This window comes from Myotis daubentonii, chromosome 5 (assembly GCF_963259705.1).
Source record: "Myotis daubentonii chromosome 5, mMyoDau2.1, whole genome shotgun sequence".
Lineage (NCBI taxonomy): Eukaryota > Metazoa > Chordata > Mammalia > Chiroptera > Vespertilionidae > Myotis > Myotis daubentonii.
The window spans coordinates 55,914,633-55,936,062 of record NC_081844.1 but is presented as its reverse complement, the minus strand read 5'-3'; the positions used below and the strand labels follow the sequence as shown (position 1 = coordinate 55,936,062).

The following is a 21,430-nucleotide window of genomic DNA, read 5'->3' as shown; positions in this document are numbered from 1 at the left end:
TGAGTGCAAACCTGGCCCTGCCACTAACTGCCCACGTGACACTGAACGAGCAGGGTTCCCTGCGGCTCAGTGTCTCCGCGGGAGAAATGTGGGGCTGGACTAGATGAACTCTAATGTCGCTTATTATCTGATGGTTTATGATTCTAATGGTTACTTCAGTACCTTTCCGTCAGCTACCATAACTATTCAGCACTGAATGGAAGAAGAGAATGTACTTAGGTTTTTGTCAGACAATTTAAGTATTCTTTTTTCTATCATCCACACAATACTACCATGTCACACACCAAAAGGCACATAGTAGAGGATCAGAAATGTCTACTCAGTAAATGAATGAGTGGAAAAAAGGGAACATGTGATAAATAAATGCATAAAACTTATAGACATAATATAGAAATGTTGTTATATTAAAATATTATGTTAGAAACTAGAGGCCCGGTGCACGAATTCGTGCACCAGTGGGGTCCCTCAGCCTCGCCTGCACCCTCTCACAATCTGGGGCTCTTTGGGGGATGTCGGCCTGTGGGGATCATGCTGAAACTGGCAGTCCGACATCCCCTGAGGGATATAATAGTGCGCCAAGCGCAGGTGGCTGGGGATGAGCCCGTGCTGCTCCACTCATCCCAGCCCCACTGTGCCTGTTACGGTCGCCACTCGGTAAGCTCACTAAGTGGTGCTCCCACTGTGGGAGTGCAATGACCACTAGGGGCAGCTCCTGCATTGAGTGTCTGCCCCCTGGTGGTCAGTGCACGTTATAGTGACCAGTGACCAGTCGACCGGTCATTCGGTCGTCTGGTCGTAATGGTCGCTTAGGCTTTTATATATATAGACTAGGGGCCCGGTGCACGAAATTCGTGCACTGGGTGTGTGTGGGGGGGAGTGTCCCTCAGCCCAGCCTGCCCCCTCTCACATACTGGGAGCCCTCAGGCGTTGACCCCCATCACCCTCCAATCTCAGGATCAGCCCCTTGCCCAGGCCTGACGCCTCTGGCCTAGGCGTCCGGCCCGGGCAGCGGGGACCTGCAGCTGCAGCAGCCCCACGATCGTGGGCTTCACTTTAGGCCCAGGCAAGGGACCCCTAGCTCCTGGGACTGCCAGCTTCGACCGTGCCCAGCTCCCATCGCTGGCTCCACCCCTACTTCCTGCTATCACTGGCCAGGGCGGAAAAGGCGCCTGATTCTCCGATCATGGCTGGGGGGCAGAGTATCGCCTTTGCCCTTCCCCCCAGCTCTTAGCTCCCCCCTGGGTTTCCGATCACTGTCAGTGGCAGGGGGCTTCTTCCTGTTCTCCCTTTCACCTCCCTGCATTGTGCCTACATATGCAAATTAGCCGCCATCTTGTTGGCAGTTGACTGCCAATCTTAGTTGGCAGTTAATTTGCATATAGCCCTGATTAGCCAATGAAAAGGGTAGCTCGTACGCCAATTACCATTTTTCTCTTTTATTAGTGTTGATAGCATTTATCTCCTAAGAATAAAGACAAACCACCAGATTCCAAAGAATAGTCTATGTTTTAACATTTGTATTATATGCCTCATATGGGACTTCTTTAAGCCTTTCAAACTATTCAACATTTTGATTCTGAATAATGCTTGAAAGTTAAAAAGCTTAATCATTGAGATATATATTTGAGTAGATATTACAATATCTTTATCCAGTGTTCATCAGTTACCATGCCTTATATAATGATGTTTCTTTTCTTACCAGGAAGGTTGTGCCACTTGTTCACAGCAAATAGCCTGTTAGCGGTGACTGTGATCACAGCAGGAGTCACCAAACCAGGCTGGGTGTTGGCTGCCACGTGAGTGACAGGGGAGTTGGAGGGGAACTTGAGGACCATGATGACATCCTGCTGGGCTTGGTCTGTGAACATCAATGGGCTCTGCAGGAGGAGATACTATTGAGTGGGCATGACAAGACCCAGACATACAAGAAGGAAAAGACAACGAAAAACGAGAAGAGAAAGGGTGCAGGAAAAGAAGAGGAGACCGTGTTAACACAATTGCAAGTGAGAGCACAGCGAGCAGATAGGCTCCTAGAAACAGCACTTAGGATTTGCCTGCTTTCATGCATGTCATCAGTTGAATTTTTTGATGATTAAAGAACAATACATTAACAGAAACACTTTAAAAATCAATAAATTTTATTGGCTGCCTTCCCTACCCCACTCTCATGAAGAACTACAAGATTTGATTTAGATTCCAAATAGGCAAAAAGTATTGGGGATCACATTAAACCATACTGATTGCTAATATGTGTCAAGTACAAAAAATAAATTTAAAAAAATGAGAATAGGCAATAGGCACAAAAGCAAGCCAAGGTAATTTCCAAAGATCATCAAAAATTGTGTTGAGTTAGCATGAATATTTTGACAACTAAATAAAGAGATAATTAAAACAAATATATTTATTTATAAACAATAGTTATGCAACTTGCATGTATTATTTCAGTAGAGAAATAAGTTACAAATATAATACACAAACTTAATTATAAAAGTGTTTCAAAGCAATGCATAATTAAATATACTTGTAAAAACAATATATTTATATAGTGTACCAAGTCATAAACACTGCCCTATTATAATGCAAATGCCACTGTTTTCTGCTGCAGCTAAGAATAAAGTGGAATACCTAGATGCCCCTGTCCCTCTGGTAAAAAAAACCTTGAAACGCAAAACCTTTGATTTCTCTTCTGAAAAGCAGAAAGTAATTAAAAATGTCACACAAAACACTGTCTGTTCTAATAGCTAGAAACGAAATAAATCTTGAAGACTACTAAGGATTTAGAACATTCCTACAACCCATATGTCATAATCCAAGACATATATAACCCCACTCTGATTTACTGGCTTTATTTATACTTCGGGGAGCAGGCTCCCATGCAGTAATTGCACTGTACATTTTCAGCAATTCTCTTCTACCGTGTCTATTTTCTAATAGCTGATTAGTATCATTCAGAACTGAAACGCTTTGATGAAGTGCTTCTGGCTGCTTTCCTATGGCCATATTTCAAAACACCAGGTATATGTAAATGTGTGTAAGCACATATATTTAACATGTATTTGTTCAGAACTGCTAATAAAAAATTAAGTACATTTGCATTTTTATTATCAGTCCTTTTAAAAAAGTTATTAAGAGTACTTAGAAAAACATATTGCACTAAGAATTCCTATTTGCACTCTTTGCAGAAAGGTGTAAATAAAGGCAACTAATAAGCTACCCAGACACCCTTCTGAGCAAGTGGCTAAAAGCCAATCAATATTATGAGTTAATCCTCCCTGGATGCTCATTCAATTAAAGGTGTCAGTAATGCCTCATCTGATGTGGCCTCAATTAAATCCAACTATCTGATGGTGTGAAAACACAGGGGGATACAGCAACAGCAGCAACACCAGACAAATAGGCAGCCTTCCTGTGCCTGCTAATTACTACACCTGGTGTATATTATGGCTCATGCACTCAACGCAGTACGCCGTGGCTTTAATTTCTGCTATATCTTGCTTGCGTGTGTGTGTGTGTGTGTGTTTGTGTGTGTGTGTGTTGGGGTGCACTGATAGTTGATGGGGGAACTCATCTGTACGGCACTAAAAACAATAAACATTTGTACCTTTCATTTTTTAAACCTCTGAAATCAGTAAGTAATCTCTGTCATACAAACGATCTTGTATTCAGTTTTAAGGAATTCTGGGAAATTGGGTAAAAATGAGAAACAAAGAGCAACATCAAAAAAAATCTAACTAGCTATGAAGAAGTCCTGGGAAAGGAAGTGAACGTCATCTCAGACTGCCAAGCTTTATTTTTCAATTATGTAGTTTTTTAAATAATATTTACGAAAGTCAATTTATAAACTCTGAGAAAGTCAGAGTTCAACATACATCATAAAGTCTCACTGCAAGGAAGTTGATACATATTTTTGAGCTTAACAGCTCATACTATAAATCAATTAGACTCAAGTCGAAAAATTACAATATTTTATGCCCTTAAGAAAACATAGAAAAATCTTCAACGTGTAGAAGGAATGTTTACATAGTGACTACAGTGGCAACTCTTGGCCACATGGCCAGGACAAGCCACTTTAGACAAGAAGCCGCAGAAACCGTCCCCCGGAACTGTCCTCCGCATTCTTACAAGGGGCCTCCCTCCAGCCTGTTCCTACAGTCCATCCTGACTTCAGCCACCAATGCGGGCAAAGAGCAGGAAATTCTCTCCAAGCCCCATCACATCCATGGCTAATAAGTATGGAGCAGCAGCAACACCAGCACACAGGGCTGGTCAACCATGATGGCAAAAGCCACCGAGGGCAGGACAACTGGTGAAACAGGGAGGAGGAAACAGACCTCACCTCATCCTGGGCATGTCTGTGAGCTGAGTCTGAGGCAGAAGTAGGAAACAACGAGGCACATTTCACCCAATTTTCTCAGATTCAGTGTACATACTGTTGACAACTCTGGTTTCTTTCTAACACACCTTTCCTTCCCACCCACATATGTGTAAGATGAAAAACACAATTTGCACGTGTCTGAAAAGGAGTTCAGGTTTTCAATTCAGAGGATCAAGCCCCTGGGAGAGATGGTCTTCCATCCTCATATGAACAGGTGCCTTCCCACCCCAGGGCCAGTGAAGCTGACCTGCCCCGTGAACCAGTGATCCCTTTGCCGGAGAGGGAAGCTGGCAGTAGGAACTCTGGCTGCCCTAGTGACCACGGCTGAGCAGTAACCCAGGCAGAACGGCAACAGACCAGCAGCAGGGCCTCCATCAGCCAGCACCACGGCCTGAGTCTCACAGACAAGCTATTACTAAAACTAATTCCAAACCCCAAACATAAATCATCCTTACTGTTTTTATTACTATTTTTATGGCATTATCTCCCATTGTTCCTGCTAAATGTTCACTTTTTGTGTAGTCTTCTGCTCACTAAAGTCATCCTTTATGTTCATTTATATCTGATTTCACCTGTTTAAAAACACTTGGAAAAGATAATGCAAATAATTTTTAAATGCTTGTTGTTAATTACAATCGTCAATTCATACAACTAGAAAAAAAAGGCTTAGAAGAAAAAAGATGATGACAAAGAAGGGAAAAGGGAGAAAGATACAAAGAAGAAGGTGGAAAGAGAAAGAAAAACGAAAAGAGCCAGAGGTAGAAGGGACCAAATTCATCTCTCCCCTCTTGGCTGCTACACTTCCCTTCCTAGAACCTGTCAAAATTCTGCCACCTCTGCACCACAACATGGAATCAGAATCTATCTCAAATTATTCACTGTACTTATGGAAACAGATTGTATACTTCATGTTCTTGATTTAAAACAGTAACAATCTTGTTGAGGGACAATTTAAGAAAAAAGCATAATACCCATAGTCTGTTCTTTAAAGAAATTATTTCCTTTAATCACTGAAAAATGTAACCCCTGGAATTTCAGGAACTCTAAAAGGAGAATCAGCTCATATTTTGCAGACTGAGTCCATTTCCCTGCTCCTGATTCTGGGTAGGCCTCTGACTTGCTCTGATCAGTGGAACGTAGCACAAGTGATGTGTGAGAAGTGAGCTCCAAGGAGTCTGGCAGGGGCGTTCTGATGGAACCTGCTCCTTCCAGATGTCCTTGATGATGGAAGACCCCATGGAAAGAGAGGCCCGGACATCTCAGCCTGCCCCCCCCCCCCCCGCCCCTGCTGCCAAGCAGTGTGTGAGGCGGTCAGGATGAGCAGAGCAGAAGAAATGCCTCAGAATCACAAGAAATACAGATCACTGTTTTATGCCACTAAGCTTTGGATGGTTGGGTACACCAAACCAGTATTTTTTTCTCCCTTGGGTCCCTGACTCTCAGCAACAATATATTATATATTAGGATTCATTTTAAAATCCCCAAAATGAAAAACATACTGGGACATAAAGAATATAATTAACAAAACTAATCTAGAAACTCATAGGATCAAACCAGAAAAAAATCATTCCTATGTCTGGATTTTTATTTTTCTATGTGAGGATACGTGATGGTTATAAACCTGTAAATTCTGTAACACAAAACACGAATGGATGAAACACCACAGCACTGAAGCAAAGTCTGCTTTCCCAGAGACTCCTGGATGGCACTAGAAATCCTCTGCTGTTTGTTAGCAGGTTAACAAGCATCGCATGAGAACAGGCCCAGGCATGGTGGAGAATCTCAAGTACAAGGCAAGACTATTAAGGATGTCAAGTGTGGTCTCAAAGAGGCGAGAACCGAGGGGACTGAAAGCACCACTTACCACTTGCATGGCGGAACTTCGGGGAGGATGGGGCTCTATGAGTAGCTGAGAAGGCGTCTGTCCAAAGCTTCGGATTTGAGCTTCAACAGCCTGAAAAAGGCATGGGCAAGTTGGAGGGTTAAGAGGTGCTAATCACAGGCAATAGAACCACAACTGTCACCTGAAAATGTCATTCCCTACTTCTGGCTTGTTTCATGCTGAAAATCAGCCTTGTGTTTCCACAGTGGGGCTGAGCACCTGGCAAGGGCACTGAGGGTGAGGTCATCCTGCAGTACTGTGGGAGCCATTCCTGTGAAATCCTGCACAACTTTCTCATCTCGCTCAGTGATATGAAACAGAAACCAGCTATTACAATCAGAAATTGTCCTTTTTGGCTTCATTTCTGTTTTCTTGCATTTTTTTACTGCTTGCATCATCCCCGATGACTAAAGCTAATCTTTTACAGGTATAGAGAAAACCCATTGTGGCTTTGATTCTAGGCCCCATTTCATCCTGGACAGTGGAAAGGAGGAAGAAAGAAACAGAGCACCTGTGCGAATGGCTTGATGCTATTAGTTTTGCCATAGGAAGAGCATTATTGTTGACAGTCTCTTTGAACTTAGGTGGCTAAGCAACAAAGTAAAAGCCATATGTTGCATCCAAGCATGCGATGGTTAAACCAGGAACTAAACATGTGTGTGTTATGTGTGTGCCCTGTTCAAAAGCTGTGTACATGCACCCTGTGCAAAGCACTCCCCTCCCAGGCTCTCCTGCACACCTCCACAGATACTCACTTCCCATCACCAATGACTCTCCCAGCAGGGAAACTAGGAAATGCCAGATGCCATCACTGTCTGTAATTATTTTATTTGTTTACTTGTTTATGTTGGATTCCTCCCACTGAAATACAAGGCTCACAAGAGCAAGGACTGTATGTATCTTCTTCACTGTTGGAACCATAAGCTGGTCGAATATATGCTATGCTATATGTGAGGGGAGGGGGAAGCAGAGATATATAAAGACTACTTTTACACCTCCCCAGTCAGTGTTCTTAACTTCCAGGGTAACAGGATGAAGAAAACCCCAGATTCATAAGAGAATATATTATATGTTGATCATGTTATTTTTTTAAACCCTAAGAAAACAGGTCTTCAACTTTTATATGTTCTGCAGGGCTGTAGTAAATTAATAAATCATAAACAAGAAAATATAATCATTATCCAGTAATAATTTCCTTTTTTTTATTTGAAGAGAATACCACTAATAAACTTTTACAATGAACGTGTATGAAACAATGAGCAACTCACTCATTTATGCATTCAATGATCATCAACTATGTGCACAGACAGGTCTCAATGTTTGAAGAATGTCTTCCTAATACAGGAAACAGGGTAAGTGTAATTGGATGTTTAAATAATAGTTGGATGCATTCAGTCCAGGAAGTTCAGGCATGCTCTGTGACTTGCGTGGGCAGTAAGGACTGGGAAGCACCTCTGTGAAGGCTGAGGGGTATGGTGGAGTAGCCTGGGGTTTGAAGTCAAACAGACCGCGTGCAAATCCTGAATGCACACCACTGATAAGCTATGTGACCTAGGGTAAGTTATTTAATCTCTCTCAGTTTCTATTTTCTTTCTGTAAAATGTGGGTAAGCATAGTACCCACTTCATAGTGTTATATTACGGATTAAATGATACAAATGTAAAAATATAGCAAAATGCTTAGTACAGATTAGATGTGCAATACTATGCCATCAACAAATAATCATTGAGGGCTACTAACAACAACAATAATGAATCTTTATTTAGTACTTACTATTTACCAAAAGCTTTTCTAAGTGATTTACAATTATATCATTTCATCTTTAACCTGCATGATGTGAGTACTTTGTTATATCCATTTTATAGATGAGGAAAATAATGCACAAAGAACTTAAATATCATGGCCAAGGTCATACAGTATTTAAGTGGCAGGCTCAATACTGGCACGCAAGCAACTTCATTCTAGATCTCATACTCTCAACCATTCAGCTATCCTTTCTCCATATCTGTAAGGGCCTATGGCAAGGCCTGGGGATAAGATTAAGCACAAAAAAGCATGAGCTTACAATCTAATGAATGAATTAATAAGGTATCTCTATTATCATCACCATCATTATTGCAGTGCACCAAGTTTGTTCAGACACAATCAGTAGAGCAGTGTGGCTAGGCAAGGGCTGGGATATAAGACAGGGCCTAGACTTTAGAAACAAGAAAAGAGGCCAATAGGAAGTGAAGAGCAGACACTAGGACCATTTCAGAACTGCATCGTAAGTTGTTTTTTGTTGGGGGTAAATCAATTTATGTCTTGAGGTTGAGGAAGAAAAAATACAACAAAATGGCAACGTGAAGCCTAGAAGTAGTCACAAAGATGAAAATTGGAGTACTGTTATTTTATGATATGTAGGTTTGGGGGCTGAGTTTATGAATGTGAGCCTTATGTTTCTGTAAGAGCAGTCAGCAAAGCTAGTGCCCTTTCCCTTGACCACTGCCTTTAGTGGTCCCTGCCCAACAGTCCAAGTGCCTTTTCCCCTAGAAGAGGGCGAGAGAACAGGCAGTTTCTGCACTTGGCCTATGTTGTCGGATGGTTCAGAGAGCTAACTCTGACTTTACAAATTACCTGCTGTGTGACCTTGGACAAGTAGCCTAATCCTGTTTCCCATCTATAAAACAGAGCTAATAATAATGCCCAGCTCATAGAATCATTTGGAAAATTAAATAAAATAATAAAGTGCTTAGCACAGTACCTCGCACATACAAAACACTAAATGAAATGCTATATTGTTATTAGGTGTGGGGCTCAGTGTGACCCCCATTTAACACAGCTAGAATATGGAAGGAAGAAATACTTCAGGAGTTCATGATGATAATGATGAACACATTATTTCAGGAAACTGAAATCTGGATTGAGGTTTCAAAATACACTGCAGAGTGAAGTACCCGGAGACAGATCTCTTTGGAGGTTCTGAGAGCACTCTAAAACATAAGGAATTACATGCCCTAATCCTGGTGGAAGCTGTGGTATTTGGAAGAAAGGGATGAATATGCAAACCATGACCCAAGGAAAAATCAAAAGGTCCTGGAGACTGATGACTTTGAGCAATGACAAAAAGAAAAAGAGGGAAACTAACTGCTTTCTTTTGAACTTGCATATTTGAGAGAGTGGTAAAGTAATGAATGGAAATACAGATTTCTGTTAGGGAGAACTAGTTTGGCAGAAGAAAGACAGCACATTTTATGTCAGAGGTGGAATCTGAAGTGATAGTGATAGCCATCTCTCCAGGTCGAGGTGCACAATGCAAAAGAAAAGCCCAAGATTGGCTCTGAGGTGAAAGATGGGGGCACTGATCTGGCTGTCACTTGTACAAGAAAAGTTTCAGTCAATGGTCTTTTCCTCTCACTGTGGATATATACATGTGTAGCTTGAAGCAGCAGAAATGACTTTTCAAATGAAACTCCAATATATAAAAAACACAGAGATAAAAAACAAACAAAAAAACCTCACAGAGATGAGGCTGTTCTACTTAGAAGGTGGGAGAAGCTTTATTAAGCTTCCTCAGCAGCTCCAGAGACAATTCTGAGAAATATTAGGGCTTTGCAGCACAGTTAGAAACCCAGTGGTTAAGCTGCAGAAAGCAAAGACACACACACACACACACACACACACACACACACACACACACACGGACCTAGAGCTGAACCCTAGCAAACTCAGGTGTATGGTACAATATGGAGGAGACAGAGAGGGGGGTTGGTAGTGAGGAGCTGGATAGGATGATATGGAAACTGACAAAGAGAGTTCCAATGACAGAGTGGTCAGCAATGCCAACTACTATAGAGAAACTAAGAATACAGACATTACTACATATAAACCTTTATTATAGGTGTATATTTAATATAACTGATCTTAATACTACATACCCTGCTTTGTATTTAACACTTTTGAAATAAAATATTGATGAGAAAACTTTAAAAAATTCCAATCTCCTTTCTTAAACACTTAAAGTCTTAACATCCTATCTAATAAAAGAGAAACATGGTAATTGGCGTACGACCGATACCCTTTTCATTGGCTAATCAGCGAGATATGCAAATTAACTGTCAGCCAAGATGGCGGCCGGCAGCCAGGCAGCTTGAAACTAACATGAGGCTTGGTTGCCTCAGTGACGGAGGAAACCAACATTCCCGCCTGCCGCTGCAGGCCTCTGAGCGGGCAGTTTAAGAAACTCTGTAACAAATACGCCCAACTTCAGCCAGCAGATTGGCAACATTGTAAGCAAAGGCCAGAAACCTACTTTCAGCCTAGGCCTAAGAGCTGGAGCCAAGCCTCAAGCTAAAGCTGGCCCAGAATTAAAAAAAAAAAAAAAAAAAAAGGAAAAAAGGAGCGTTTGGGAGTTCAGTCACCCCCAGCCTGAAAACAGCCCTCAGCCCCTCACCCAGACTGGCCAGGCACCCCAGTGGGGACCCCCACCCTGATCCAGGACACCCTTCAGGGCAAACCAGCCGGCCCCACCCATGCACCAGGCCTCTACCCTATATAGTAAAAGGGTAATATGCCTCCCGGCACTGGGATCAGAGTGACAGGGGGCAGCACCCAAACCCCCTGATCATCCTGCGGCTCTGTGTGTGACAGGGTGCAGCGCCCCAACCCCCTGATCGGCCCTGCTCTGTGCCTGATAGGGGGGAGCTCCCCCCCCCCCCACGGGCCCTGCTCTGTGTGTGACGGGGTAGAGCCATAACCTCCCCATCAGCCCTGCCCTGAGTGTGAGAGTGGCGGCGCCCCAACCCCCTGATCCGCCCTGCTCTGTGGGTGATAGAGGGCAGCACCCCAACCCCCTGATGGGCCCTGCTCTGTGCGTGACAGGGTACAGAGCCCCAACCCCCCTGATGGGCCCTGCTCTGTGTGTGACAGGGTACAGAGCCCCAACCCCCCTGATGGGCCCTGCTCTGTGCGTGACAGGGTACAGAGCCCCAACCCCCCTGATGGGCCCTGCTCTGTGTGTGACAGGGGGTTGCTCCACAACCTCCCCATCGACCCTGCCTTGAGTGTGACAGGGGGCGGCGCCCCAACTCCCCAATCAGCCCTGCTCTGAGCCCGACCAGGGGCTGCACCTAGGGATTGGGCCTGCTCTCTGCCACCCAGGAGCAGGCCTAAGCCAGCAGGTCGTTATCTCCCGAGGGGTCCCAGACTGCTAGAGGGCACAGGCCAGGCTGAGGGACCCCCCCTCCCCCCCGAGTGCACAAATTTTTGTGCACCGGGCCTCTAGTCTATAATAATAAAAGCATAATATGCTAATTAGACCACAGGGAAACAGCGGAACGACCTTCTGGATGACCTTCCGGATGAAGCTGAGGCTGCGAGGGCTGAGCCCTTTGCACAAATTTCGTGCATTGGGCCTCTAGTTTTAATATAATTTGCACATTTTTGACCTCTTTGAGGAAAATACTTTTTTCTTTTTTAATTTGGGGGGGGGGAGAGAGAGAGAGAGAGAGGGAGAGGGAGAGAGATTTGTTGTTCCCTTATTTACACATTTTTTGCTTGATTCTTATATGTGCTTTAAAAAACTGAGCTACCAGGCCAGGGCTTAAGACTTTTTCATGTCATATAATATCAAGGCCTGATTATTTTGTCTCCATAACAGAATACAAGCTATATTATCCAACATAGGTAAAAAAAATAATTCTCTTTCCAAGTCCTCAAGACAACTAAAAAGATTATAGAATTCTTAGACACAAATGCTTTATTTCTTGACTAACTTTTGAATTGTTGGTCATAGAAATACAATAGAAAGAGCTTTTTCAAATGTGAAAAGTATGGAATAAGATTGTAAGGCAATGGCTATAACCCAAATATTTATAGTCACACTTTATATCATCAAATGATCATTCTAGTCTAGATCCATCTCATTGCTTCTAACATTCACCTGCCATTTTTTATTCACCTTGATCTCGGAAGCAGTTTCCACTGCTGATCACCCCCAGTCCACACTCTTTTTTTCTGGGGCATCAATGCCCTTATAGTAGCCTGGTTCTCCTTTATTCCACTGTTCACTCTGTCTTTTGCTGACTTCTACTCTTTCTCAGCCATAAATGAACTCATCACTCCGAGTTCTCTTTTAGTGCTCCCATTTTTGCAATCTAAACTTTCTGTCCTGAAAACCTTTTCTATTGTCATAACTTCAAACCTTACTTCTGTTTGGAAGATTTCCAAATCTAAAACCAGAGGACCATCGGTTTCTATGACGTGCCCACTTACACTTTTGCCTGATGCCTGTCTATGCATACTCGTGTCTCAGCACACCTGAAATTAACATATCTAAAATATGTTACTGTTATTCTCTGGTCAAGGGTTAGACTCCTCTTTTCATTTTTTTAATGCTCAAAATCTTACTGCCATTTAAAAATGTTACCTCTTTCTTTCATATATAAGCAGTCAGCAGACCCAATCACTTCCTTTTATAAAATTTCTCATATTCATCACTCCTTTCTGAATCCAGGTTCCTTATAATTTAAGGTATTGAGACTATGGCAATGGTCTCCATTTAGTTTCCTTCTTCAATGTACACCGAGTTTGCTCAAACTCTCTTTTATGCAATATTCCCTTGATCAATGTTTTCACTTGATCCCCAGCACTTGAAAAGTAACGGCCTGATGCCAGGCCGTGAAGGTCTTCCTACCTCTCCAATGTTCAATCCTTCATCCAACTCCCTTTTAATGTTCCTTTTCAGCGAGGCTCATTTTCTTCCACAAATATAACCAGTCATGCCTACCTTATATCATTTCTCACACCACTGCCCTTCCTAGATTGGCCGCCCTCATCTTTAATTTGCTAAGACCTACCCATCTCTAGCAAACCCTGTTTACGTTCTGCCTTGGTGGTGAACATTTCCCAAATCTCACAGCCTGTTCACACTGCCAATGACACACTTGATTTGGGCTTCCTTGTAAAGTTAACTTTAGTAGATTACTAGTCTGTTTCTACAACTATACGTAAGGGTCAGAATAACATATATTGTAGAGTTGTGCAGCAGTTAGCACAGTACCTTGCACCTAGTATTCACACAACAAAAAAGTTTACCAAGTGTCTGCTATATAGAAAGTTCCCCCAGACTCTCAGCCTCATCTAGGGTCGTACGGGATAAAACCGAGCTTGAGAGATGAGCACAGTTCCTGAGGGCAAAATAGACATGCAGGGGAGGAAGGGCTGTGTTATGGAAAGGCTGACAGCTACTATTACCAAGAGACCAAAAGAGCCTTTCAGGGAAGCTCTGAAAGATGTCACTGAAGGTGGTGATTCTCATTTCTTCAGCTCACACACCTGAGGGACGTGACAACACTCTAGTGTCTCACCAAAGCAGTGAGGCCAAGTCAGAAGTCCTGGGGGAAATGTGCGATTGAAAAGAGCCCCTCAGGTAACTTTGCCTAACACTCTCTCTTCACTTTTTGCTTTACCCCTTTGTATAGAGCAACAGAAAATTTCAAAGGGAGGTTTAAAAAATCACAGGAAACACACAGGTGTGAGGTTTAGGAAGTGGGATTGGTAATAGGGTAGCCAAATGAATGCTACCAAATGCCTAAACTGTTTTTAATGAACTTTCCTTTGCCTAGAGCAGTGATGGCGAACCTATAACATGCGTGTCAGAGGTGACACACGAACTCATTTTTTTGGTTGATTTTTCTTTGTTAAATGGCATTTAAATATATAAAATAAATATCAAAAATATAAATCTTTGTTTTACTATGGTTGCAAATATCAAAAAATTTCTATATGTGACATGGCACCAGAGTTAAGTTAGGGTTTTTCAAAATGCTGACACGCCGAGCTCAAAAGGTTCGCCATCACTGACCTAGAAAGTTTTAATGCCAGGTGTTACCTTTTAAACATTTAAATTTACAATGGAAGAGGATGATGAATCCCAATGTACCCATTAGTTAACTTCAATAATTAACACATTTGGCCTTCTGTCATCTTAAAGGAGCTCAGTCTAGGCCAGCCGTGGGCAAACTACGGCCCGCGGGCTGATCCGGCCTGTTTGAAATGAATAAAACTAAAAAAAAAAAAAAAAAAAAGACCGTACCCTTTTATGTAATGTTTACTTTGAATTTATATTAGTTCACACAAACACTCAATCCATGCTTTTGTTCTGGCCCTCCCGTCCAGTTTAAGAGCCCATTGTGGCCCTCGAGTCAAAAAGTTTGCCCACCCCTGGTCTAGGCCATATGAAAAATAAGAGAGTATTCTTGCCTTTAAGCAGTTTATTTTATTTTACTTTACTTTATGTTTTACCTCTACTACAAAACTACACTGAGAACAAATATTCTATAATGACCAAAAGTTATAAACATTAGTCAGTAGCCTCATCTTTCTTTGGTGGGGGTTAAACACAACTAGACTTGCAAGGAGATATTCAAACCTAAAGCTGCAAATTTAATTATGTAACTTCTCTAGTAAAAATCTTTCCATCCAAATTCCTTATCCTGGGGTGGCACCACAGCACAGGGTTAAGTATGCAGACTGGAATCAGACCCCCTCAGTTCAAACCTTAGCTCTCACACATTAGCCAAGTGACTTTGGGCAAGTCACTCAATCTCCTATGCCTTAGTTTTCTCATCTAAAAATGGTGATAATAATAGAGGGTATTTCATTGGGTTGTTGTGAAGATTAAATTAGTTAATATAAGACAGAACAGTTCTTGACACATTGTAAGCTATCAGTAAGCATCTGATGTTATTATTACAGCATACACACAAAAGACTTTAAACACAATGGCTGGCTAGGGTTAAGCAAGCATTTAACAGATGTTACCAACTATTCAATTAAGATGAGTAATAGAACTTAGCTCCTGTCTATGTTCCCAGTCTCATCCCCTGCCACTGTCCTCTCATACTCTATAATGTGAGAAGTAATGTGTCATACTGCATTTGTATATATTGTTTTCTTTTCCTTTTCCCTGTGTGGTTGCCCCTTTCTCATTCTTTGGGAAATCTCTTCCCTACTCTCATCCAAACTGTTGCTGTCCCTCCCTGTTGCTCTTGGAGCAATGTGCATACTACCAACTTATCTAACATTCTAAATACTGGTTTCATTTCTGTCTTATCAATTAGACTGGAAATCTCCTCGAGACCAGAGACTGCCACATATTTCTGTGCTTCTGGGGGCTTGATATATAGTAGATGCTCAATTCACTTAATTAATGAATGGCCATCTAAGTCAACAAAATTCAGTGGGATGCAGCTAAGAAATATACTTCTACATTTACAGAGCAGTCCACCATTGAATAAAACATTCTATTAAACATTTCTACTAAAAAGCTTCCTTTATTATGTAACATTCTTATTCATCAATTCCCAATTATTTCTGTAAATAGCCTGTTACTACTTTCTATAATAAAACCTGAATTCAGCAGGCAGCACTCCAGATGTTGAAATACATAGCAATAAAAAAGACTATGCAAATACCTCGAGACATTCTAGTAAAACCACATTATTTATATTTTATAAACAGAATCTCAAATATTACCTAGAGAATTTATTAATGGATTTCCAAATGGAAATATTATGAAAAGATTTTCAACAGGTTGTGTATTCTATTGTTTTCGGTGCCAACTATTGCATACTTGCATGATTTTATGGCTATATATAGAGAAAGAGATAGTACATCTGAGAGAGAATACAGATACACACATTAGATTCAATGAAAGGAAGAAAGAGATAAAGAAAAGAAATAAAGGTCAAGGAAAGCAGACTTGGCTAGTGACAATGCAGTATTTGGCTTCAATTTAATAATGACTATTTTAGTCTCTCTAAACTAGTCTTTTTAATCTGAAGGAGGAAACAATTTAACTCAATACAACACTTAGTAACCAACAGTAAAGTTGTAAAATTTTATTTTAAGATGGGTTTGGGGAAGAAATTACAAACATATGGATACAGTTAAAATAAACACATATGCACACTGCCTTTTTTAAGCGCACAACTCTGAAATTGAATTTTATCCCCTATATATTTACATCTAAAAGCACTATAAAATTGAAATAAATTAAAAAAATATATTAAGAAAAAACACGCCATTTATAATATATCAAAATTTTCTGACATTACCAAGAAAATTCTAGAAAGCTGTCTTAAGATTCTAGAGAAACTCTTTACCAAGAAATGTTTAAAAATTCAAACAAGAGTTCATATTTGGATTTCAGAGTCAACTCAAATTTCAATACTTTAAGAGTCACATTAAGACCACCAGTGATTCCATCACATTAATATGTGTTACGTATCATGTTCACTTATGCCAGTATTCCTCTTGCCCTTCCACATTTGAACTTAAGCTGGAGAACAACCTGTTGGATATTCCACTCAAAGTGTACTGATCAACATTCTAGGTGACCAGCACAGTGCCATTTTGCGCCACTATGACATCTAGCTCTGTTATCAGTAAATTTAAAAAGTGCACTACTCAAATGACTGCTTAGTCATTCTATGTTGGAGTTGGTGCAGACTAACTCTTAACCTATGAAATGAAATACAAAGTTACTTTTTAGTAGTCAGAGCATTAAAGGCATCAAAAAAATTAAAAATAGCATAAAAGCCTAATTCAAATTTTTAAAAAGGAATTATTTAATATTGAAATGTAAATATTCAAAGTGCCCTAGAAATAAAAGAAATACATAAGATTCAAACTTTTACAACAATGGAAATAGTCTATCAGAAAAAAAATGTCATGGCTATAGTAGCATATGGAATATTTAAAAGTCAATCAGACAAATGTTCAAAGTATAGACCAGATGATATTTAATCAGCAAAATATATAAAATAATCCATAGAGAAAAGGGCTATGGTGAAGAAATAAGTTAAATTAAAGAGAAATCTATGTAAATTTAGATTTGAAAGAGTTTTTCTTTAATTTTGAGAAATCAGACATAGAGAAAAACAAGAATTTGGTTTTTATGTTTTCAAATAAAGATTGAGCTATTGATTCCAATAATATAAATTCTCATAAGGAAAGAATTAGATGAATGCAAAAAAATATTTAAATACAAAGACAGTTATTATAGCATCCTATAACAGTAAAAATTAGGGAAAAGCTACTTTTTAAAAAAATATATATTTTATTGATTTTTTACAGAGAGGAAGGGAGAGAGATAGTTAGAAACATCGATGAGAGAGAAACATCGATCAGCTGCCTCCTGCACATCTCCTACTGGGGATGTGCCCGCAACCCAGGTACATGCCCTTGACCGGAATCGAACCTGGGACCTTTTAGTCCGCAAGCCGACGCTCTATCCACTGAGCCAAACCGGCTTTGGCAGGAAAAGCTACTTAACCTATGCTAATGAAATACTATGTAGTCAGTTGAGTTGAGGTGAATATACCTGACATGGAAACTAGTCTGCAATATACTGACAAAAGAAAAATTCCTAATTATGAAAGAATATAGTATGTGATCTCAGTTAGGTAAAAACATAAATTAAAAAATATAAACACACATATACTTATGTGTGTTATGTGAGTTCACATATAATTAAAAAATTTAAAAAGAGTAACTAGAAAAACTTGTTACCAAGAAATCTTTATACATACGTGGATACACACATATAAAATCTGGAAGAGAATGTACCAAACTATTATCAGCTGTTATTCCTGGTGAGGTTTGGCTTCTCACACAAAGCATGTATGAGAAATCAAAAAATAAAGAATAACAAAAATAAAGAATGATAAAAAAATTTTTACTTTTGAAAAAAATTCTAAAACTAAAAAACTATAAAAATCTAAAGAAAAATCTGTCAACATCGGATAGAGTTTCATGAGGTTTAAATTTCCCATTCAGAGTGTAGCCAGAAAACTTCTTAAGCATCTAGGAACAACTCTAGTTGATAAATTGGTTGTAACTATGAAATCAGTAGACCTTGCTATAAAGTTAATTTTATTTTTAGTTCATTTCCTAATTTATTTCTATCAGATTTCAAGGAGCCATTAGTTTTAGCAACAGTTTATCATCATTTAGTATAAATTTAATATTTAGAAAGGTGTATACATTTTATAAGTATATGCTTTTTACAATGCAACAGGTATCTGGAGGCATAAAAATGTCAAGATGGTATTGAGTACATAAAGAGCAAAAAGAAAGAGTAGCTTGCTAAATATAGTAAAACATTAAAAAAATAAGAATGCAGTGATAAGAATTCAAGAGAAAGATAAAATTAGGGTGGGAAAGGGGTATTTTTACTTACACATCTATTCAATAGTATTATGGAAGTTACTAGGGTAAAACTAATTATAAATTTTGAAAATATTCAGATTTCCCATTAGTGCCTTTAACTGAGCCTATACATTCCAGCACATTAAATCGAAGCCTAGCTCAACCTCACTACAATCTCCACTTCTTGTAGCTGTCCATCCACTGCAGCATAATCCCAGCTGCCAATCTGAAATAAACCAGCTAGTCAGAGCAGACATAAGCAACAGAAACAAATGTCACTCAATAATGTTCAGCGGCACTGTGCTCATGGATAATTTCAAACAGTATCTCTGTCTAGAACATTGATGTGCTCATTCAAAACACCTCCATCTCCAGCTACTGGAAATGAGTAGATAAAGCCGCCTGCCTAGAAAAATAAGTGGAATGCTGCTTCAAAGGACTTTCCAATGCTAAGAGGCAAACACAGTGAAACATAGTGGGAAGCTCTTAAAGAAAAACCAGGGGAATTAATATTCTGCATTTAACAGTTTAAATTGTTTCTTAAAACCAGAAAAATATGGTTAAACTATGTCACAGAAAGAAGCAGTCATTTGGTCATTTATTTGGTAAGATTCATTTAGTCTATTTTCTCAATAGTGTTTGTAAGCATCCACTACAGGAAAACACTGAAATGAGGTCCATACAGTGAGAAATCAGATTGACTTCAAGTAACTTAAAACATGAAATGCAACACACACACACACACACACACACACACACACACACACACACACACACACACACAGTACTGGCAGGGACAGAAAGAGGTAAGGACAAAATTTACTGTTATTACATAGTTTAATAATACTTAACATTTAAAAAATTTTCACTTGACTCAAATGTTTCACAGATACTAATAGAACGTCAGTTGCTGCTTTGCACTGATAAAGATAAGTAAAAGTAGTGATTATATTCTAAGTAGCAATATATTCTTTGGTAGAAATAAAAGAAAATAAAGTTGTTATTCTGAACATTTAGAAAACTGTCATACATACAATCTTATATAGATTTTTCCAGTCTATGAAATTTTTTTCACCTTAACCTTTCTATAAGCTTGTATTTAGTTTAAAATTTAGAGAACAAAATTCAATCACTTGATTTGAAACTACTTTTCTCACGCTTGATTTAAAATGATGAATCAAAGCCCGACCGGTGTGGCTCAGTGGCTGAGCATCAACCTATGGACCAGGAGTTCACAGGTTCAATTCCCAGTCAGGGCACATGCCCGGGTTGTGGGCTCTATCACTAGTGAAAGAGGCAGCAGTTCAGTGATTCTCTCTCATCATTGATGTTTCTCTCTCTCTCCCTCTCTCTTCCACTCTGAAATCAATAAAAACATTTAAAAATAAATAAAAATAAAAGGATGTAACATAAAATCATACACTTGAATTCTATATAATCTTATTAGCTAATGTCACCCCAATACATGTAGTTAAGAACTTTAAAAATAACATAATCAACACTGAAACTATTATAAATGTAATATAATCTCAATAAAACAAAATAAAATATGGTGTCTAAAGGAAGCAGAGGTTCATGACAGAAATCATCAGCATAACAGCATTACTCAGGATTCCTTGGATTGTTGATAATGAAATAAAATCATAAAATATCAATACTTTGCTGTTATGTCCTTGGATGTGCAATTCAGCCAGAACTATTTAACTAAGAAGTCTGCAATAGGCACAATAACTAGCAAAAAACAAAGATTAGCTTTACTGTCAACTCTGATGTCCATTTGGTTCACTAAGGGAAACGTTGATTATTGTGGTTTTGATATAGAAGAAAGTCTGGCATAATTTCAAGGTATTTATTATGTAGGTTTTCAATTAAAACTTGACTAATCCTTACAGTTTATTTGGCTTTTCATTGTACAGTTCCTGCCCTGCACTGTGTCAAATATGCCATCTGGGTAACACACTTCTGGCCAGGGATGCTATAGCATTATGTCTGTGGCTGCATAAAACCTTAACTTACTGCATTCAATACTTCTAATTTACTCTGTTGCTATAATCATCACAATCATGTTGTCCTATTGTCCTTCTCTTAAATCTCCCTGCAGTCACAAGAAAGACTCCTGCCCTACCTGCTTGAACTGGGCTGCAGACCATTCCCCCAACTATTTAACAAATGTTAACAATGCTATAAATACCAATTGTGTTTATGCTTTCTGAAAGATTCACTGCAGCCAGTCTTCTGCAACAGCGTTAGAGCTGAAATAAGCTGTTGACTCCCACCATGAGAGTGATTGAATTCTAAGCCAAAAATGCTTTTCCTTGGATAAGATATCTGATTTGCTACTGCTGTCATGAAGCTGAGGTCATGTAAACTTAAACACTGCTGCTGCTGCTTTTGGAAAACAGACCTTCTCAGAGTGATTATGTGTTGCTCAAACAGCATTTGGAAGGATAAATTTAGAAGAGAGAAAACCAGCCCCTGACACTAAACACAACTCAGAGAGAAATTTCAGGTCTGACTTCCATGTTGAGACTCATCGCATATAATCCTTTAAATTGAGCAACATCATGGCTCTCCTGCTCCTCTTCCCTACCCATCTATGTAAATAGCGCTGAGTTCCATTTTACAAAGGAAATTAATGTCATTAATTTCTGAACTCACATAAACATTGTATTTGTTTGAAAAGTAAGAGAAAAGGACGCTTCCAGAGGAAATGTAGGAAGGACTTATGGCGAGGGACACGATGAAACAGCATAGACAATATTGTTTGTATTAATGTTGCTCCTGAGCAACACTTACCTGCAGTGTGTCAGCAGCCTTTGAACCGCCCCCCCTCCCCCCCTTGCACCCTGGACTCAGCCCAGGCTCTGCTCATGGACCCCTTCCACAATAGCTGCTCAGACCCCACACTCTGCCTCTACTTTCCCTTTTGTCAAAACCTATTACCAAATCCTGTGCACAGACAGCTGCATGATTGGAAAGGG

At 39.8% G+C, this 21,430-nt stretch overlaps 1 protein-coding gene across 10 annotated transcripts in view; it reads right to left on the bottom strand.

The window, feature by feature from the left end:
* Nucleotides 1–21,430, bottom strand: part of LRBA (LPS responsive beige-like anchor protein) — a 593,124-nt gene that overhangs the window by 37,681 nt on the left and 534,013 nt on the right. For 7 of the 10 annotated variants that reach the window (XM_059697845.1, XM_059697843.1, XM_059697844.1 and 4 more), the window contains 2 exons: nt 6,240–6,329; nt 1,700–1,892 (listed from right to left, as the gene is read on the bottom strand). In XM_059697845.1, the coding sequence (XP_059553828.1) occupies nt 1,700–1,892; nt 6,240–6,329 (283 nt within the window). The remainder of the gene's footprint in view (nt 1–1,699; nt 1,893–6,239; nt 6,330–21,430) is intronic. The other 3 variants (XM_059697851.1, XM_059697846.1, XM_059697849.1) reach the window with 1 other exon arrangement.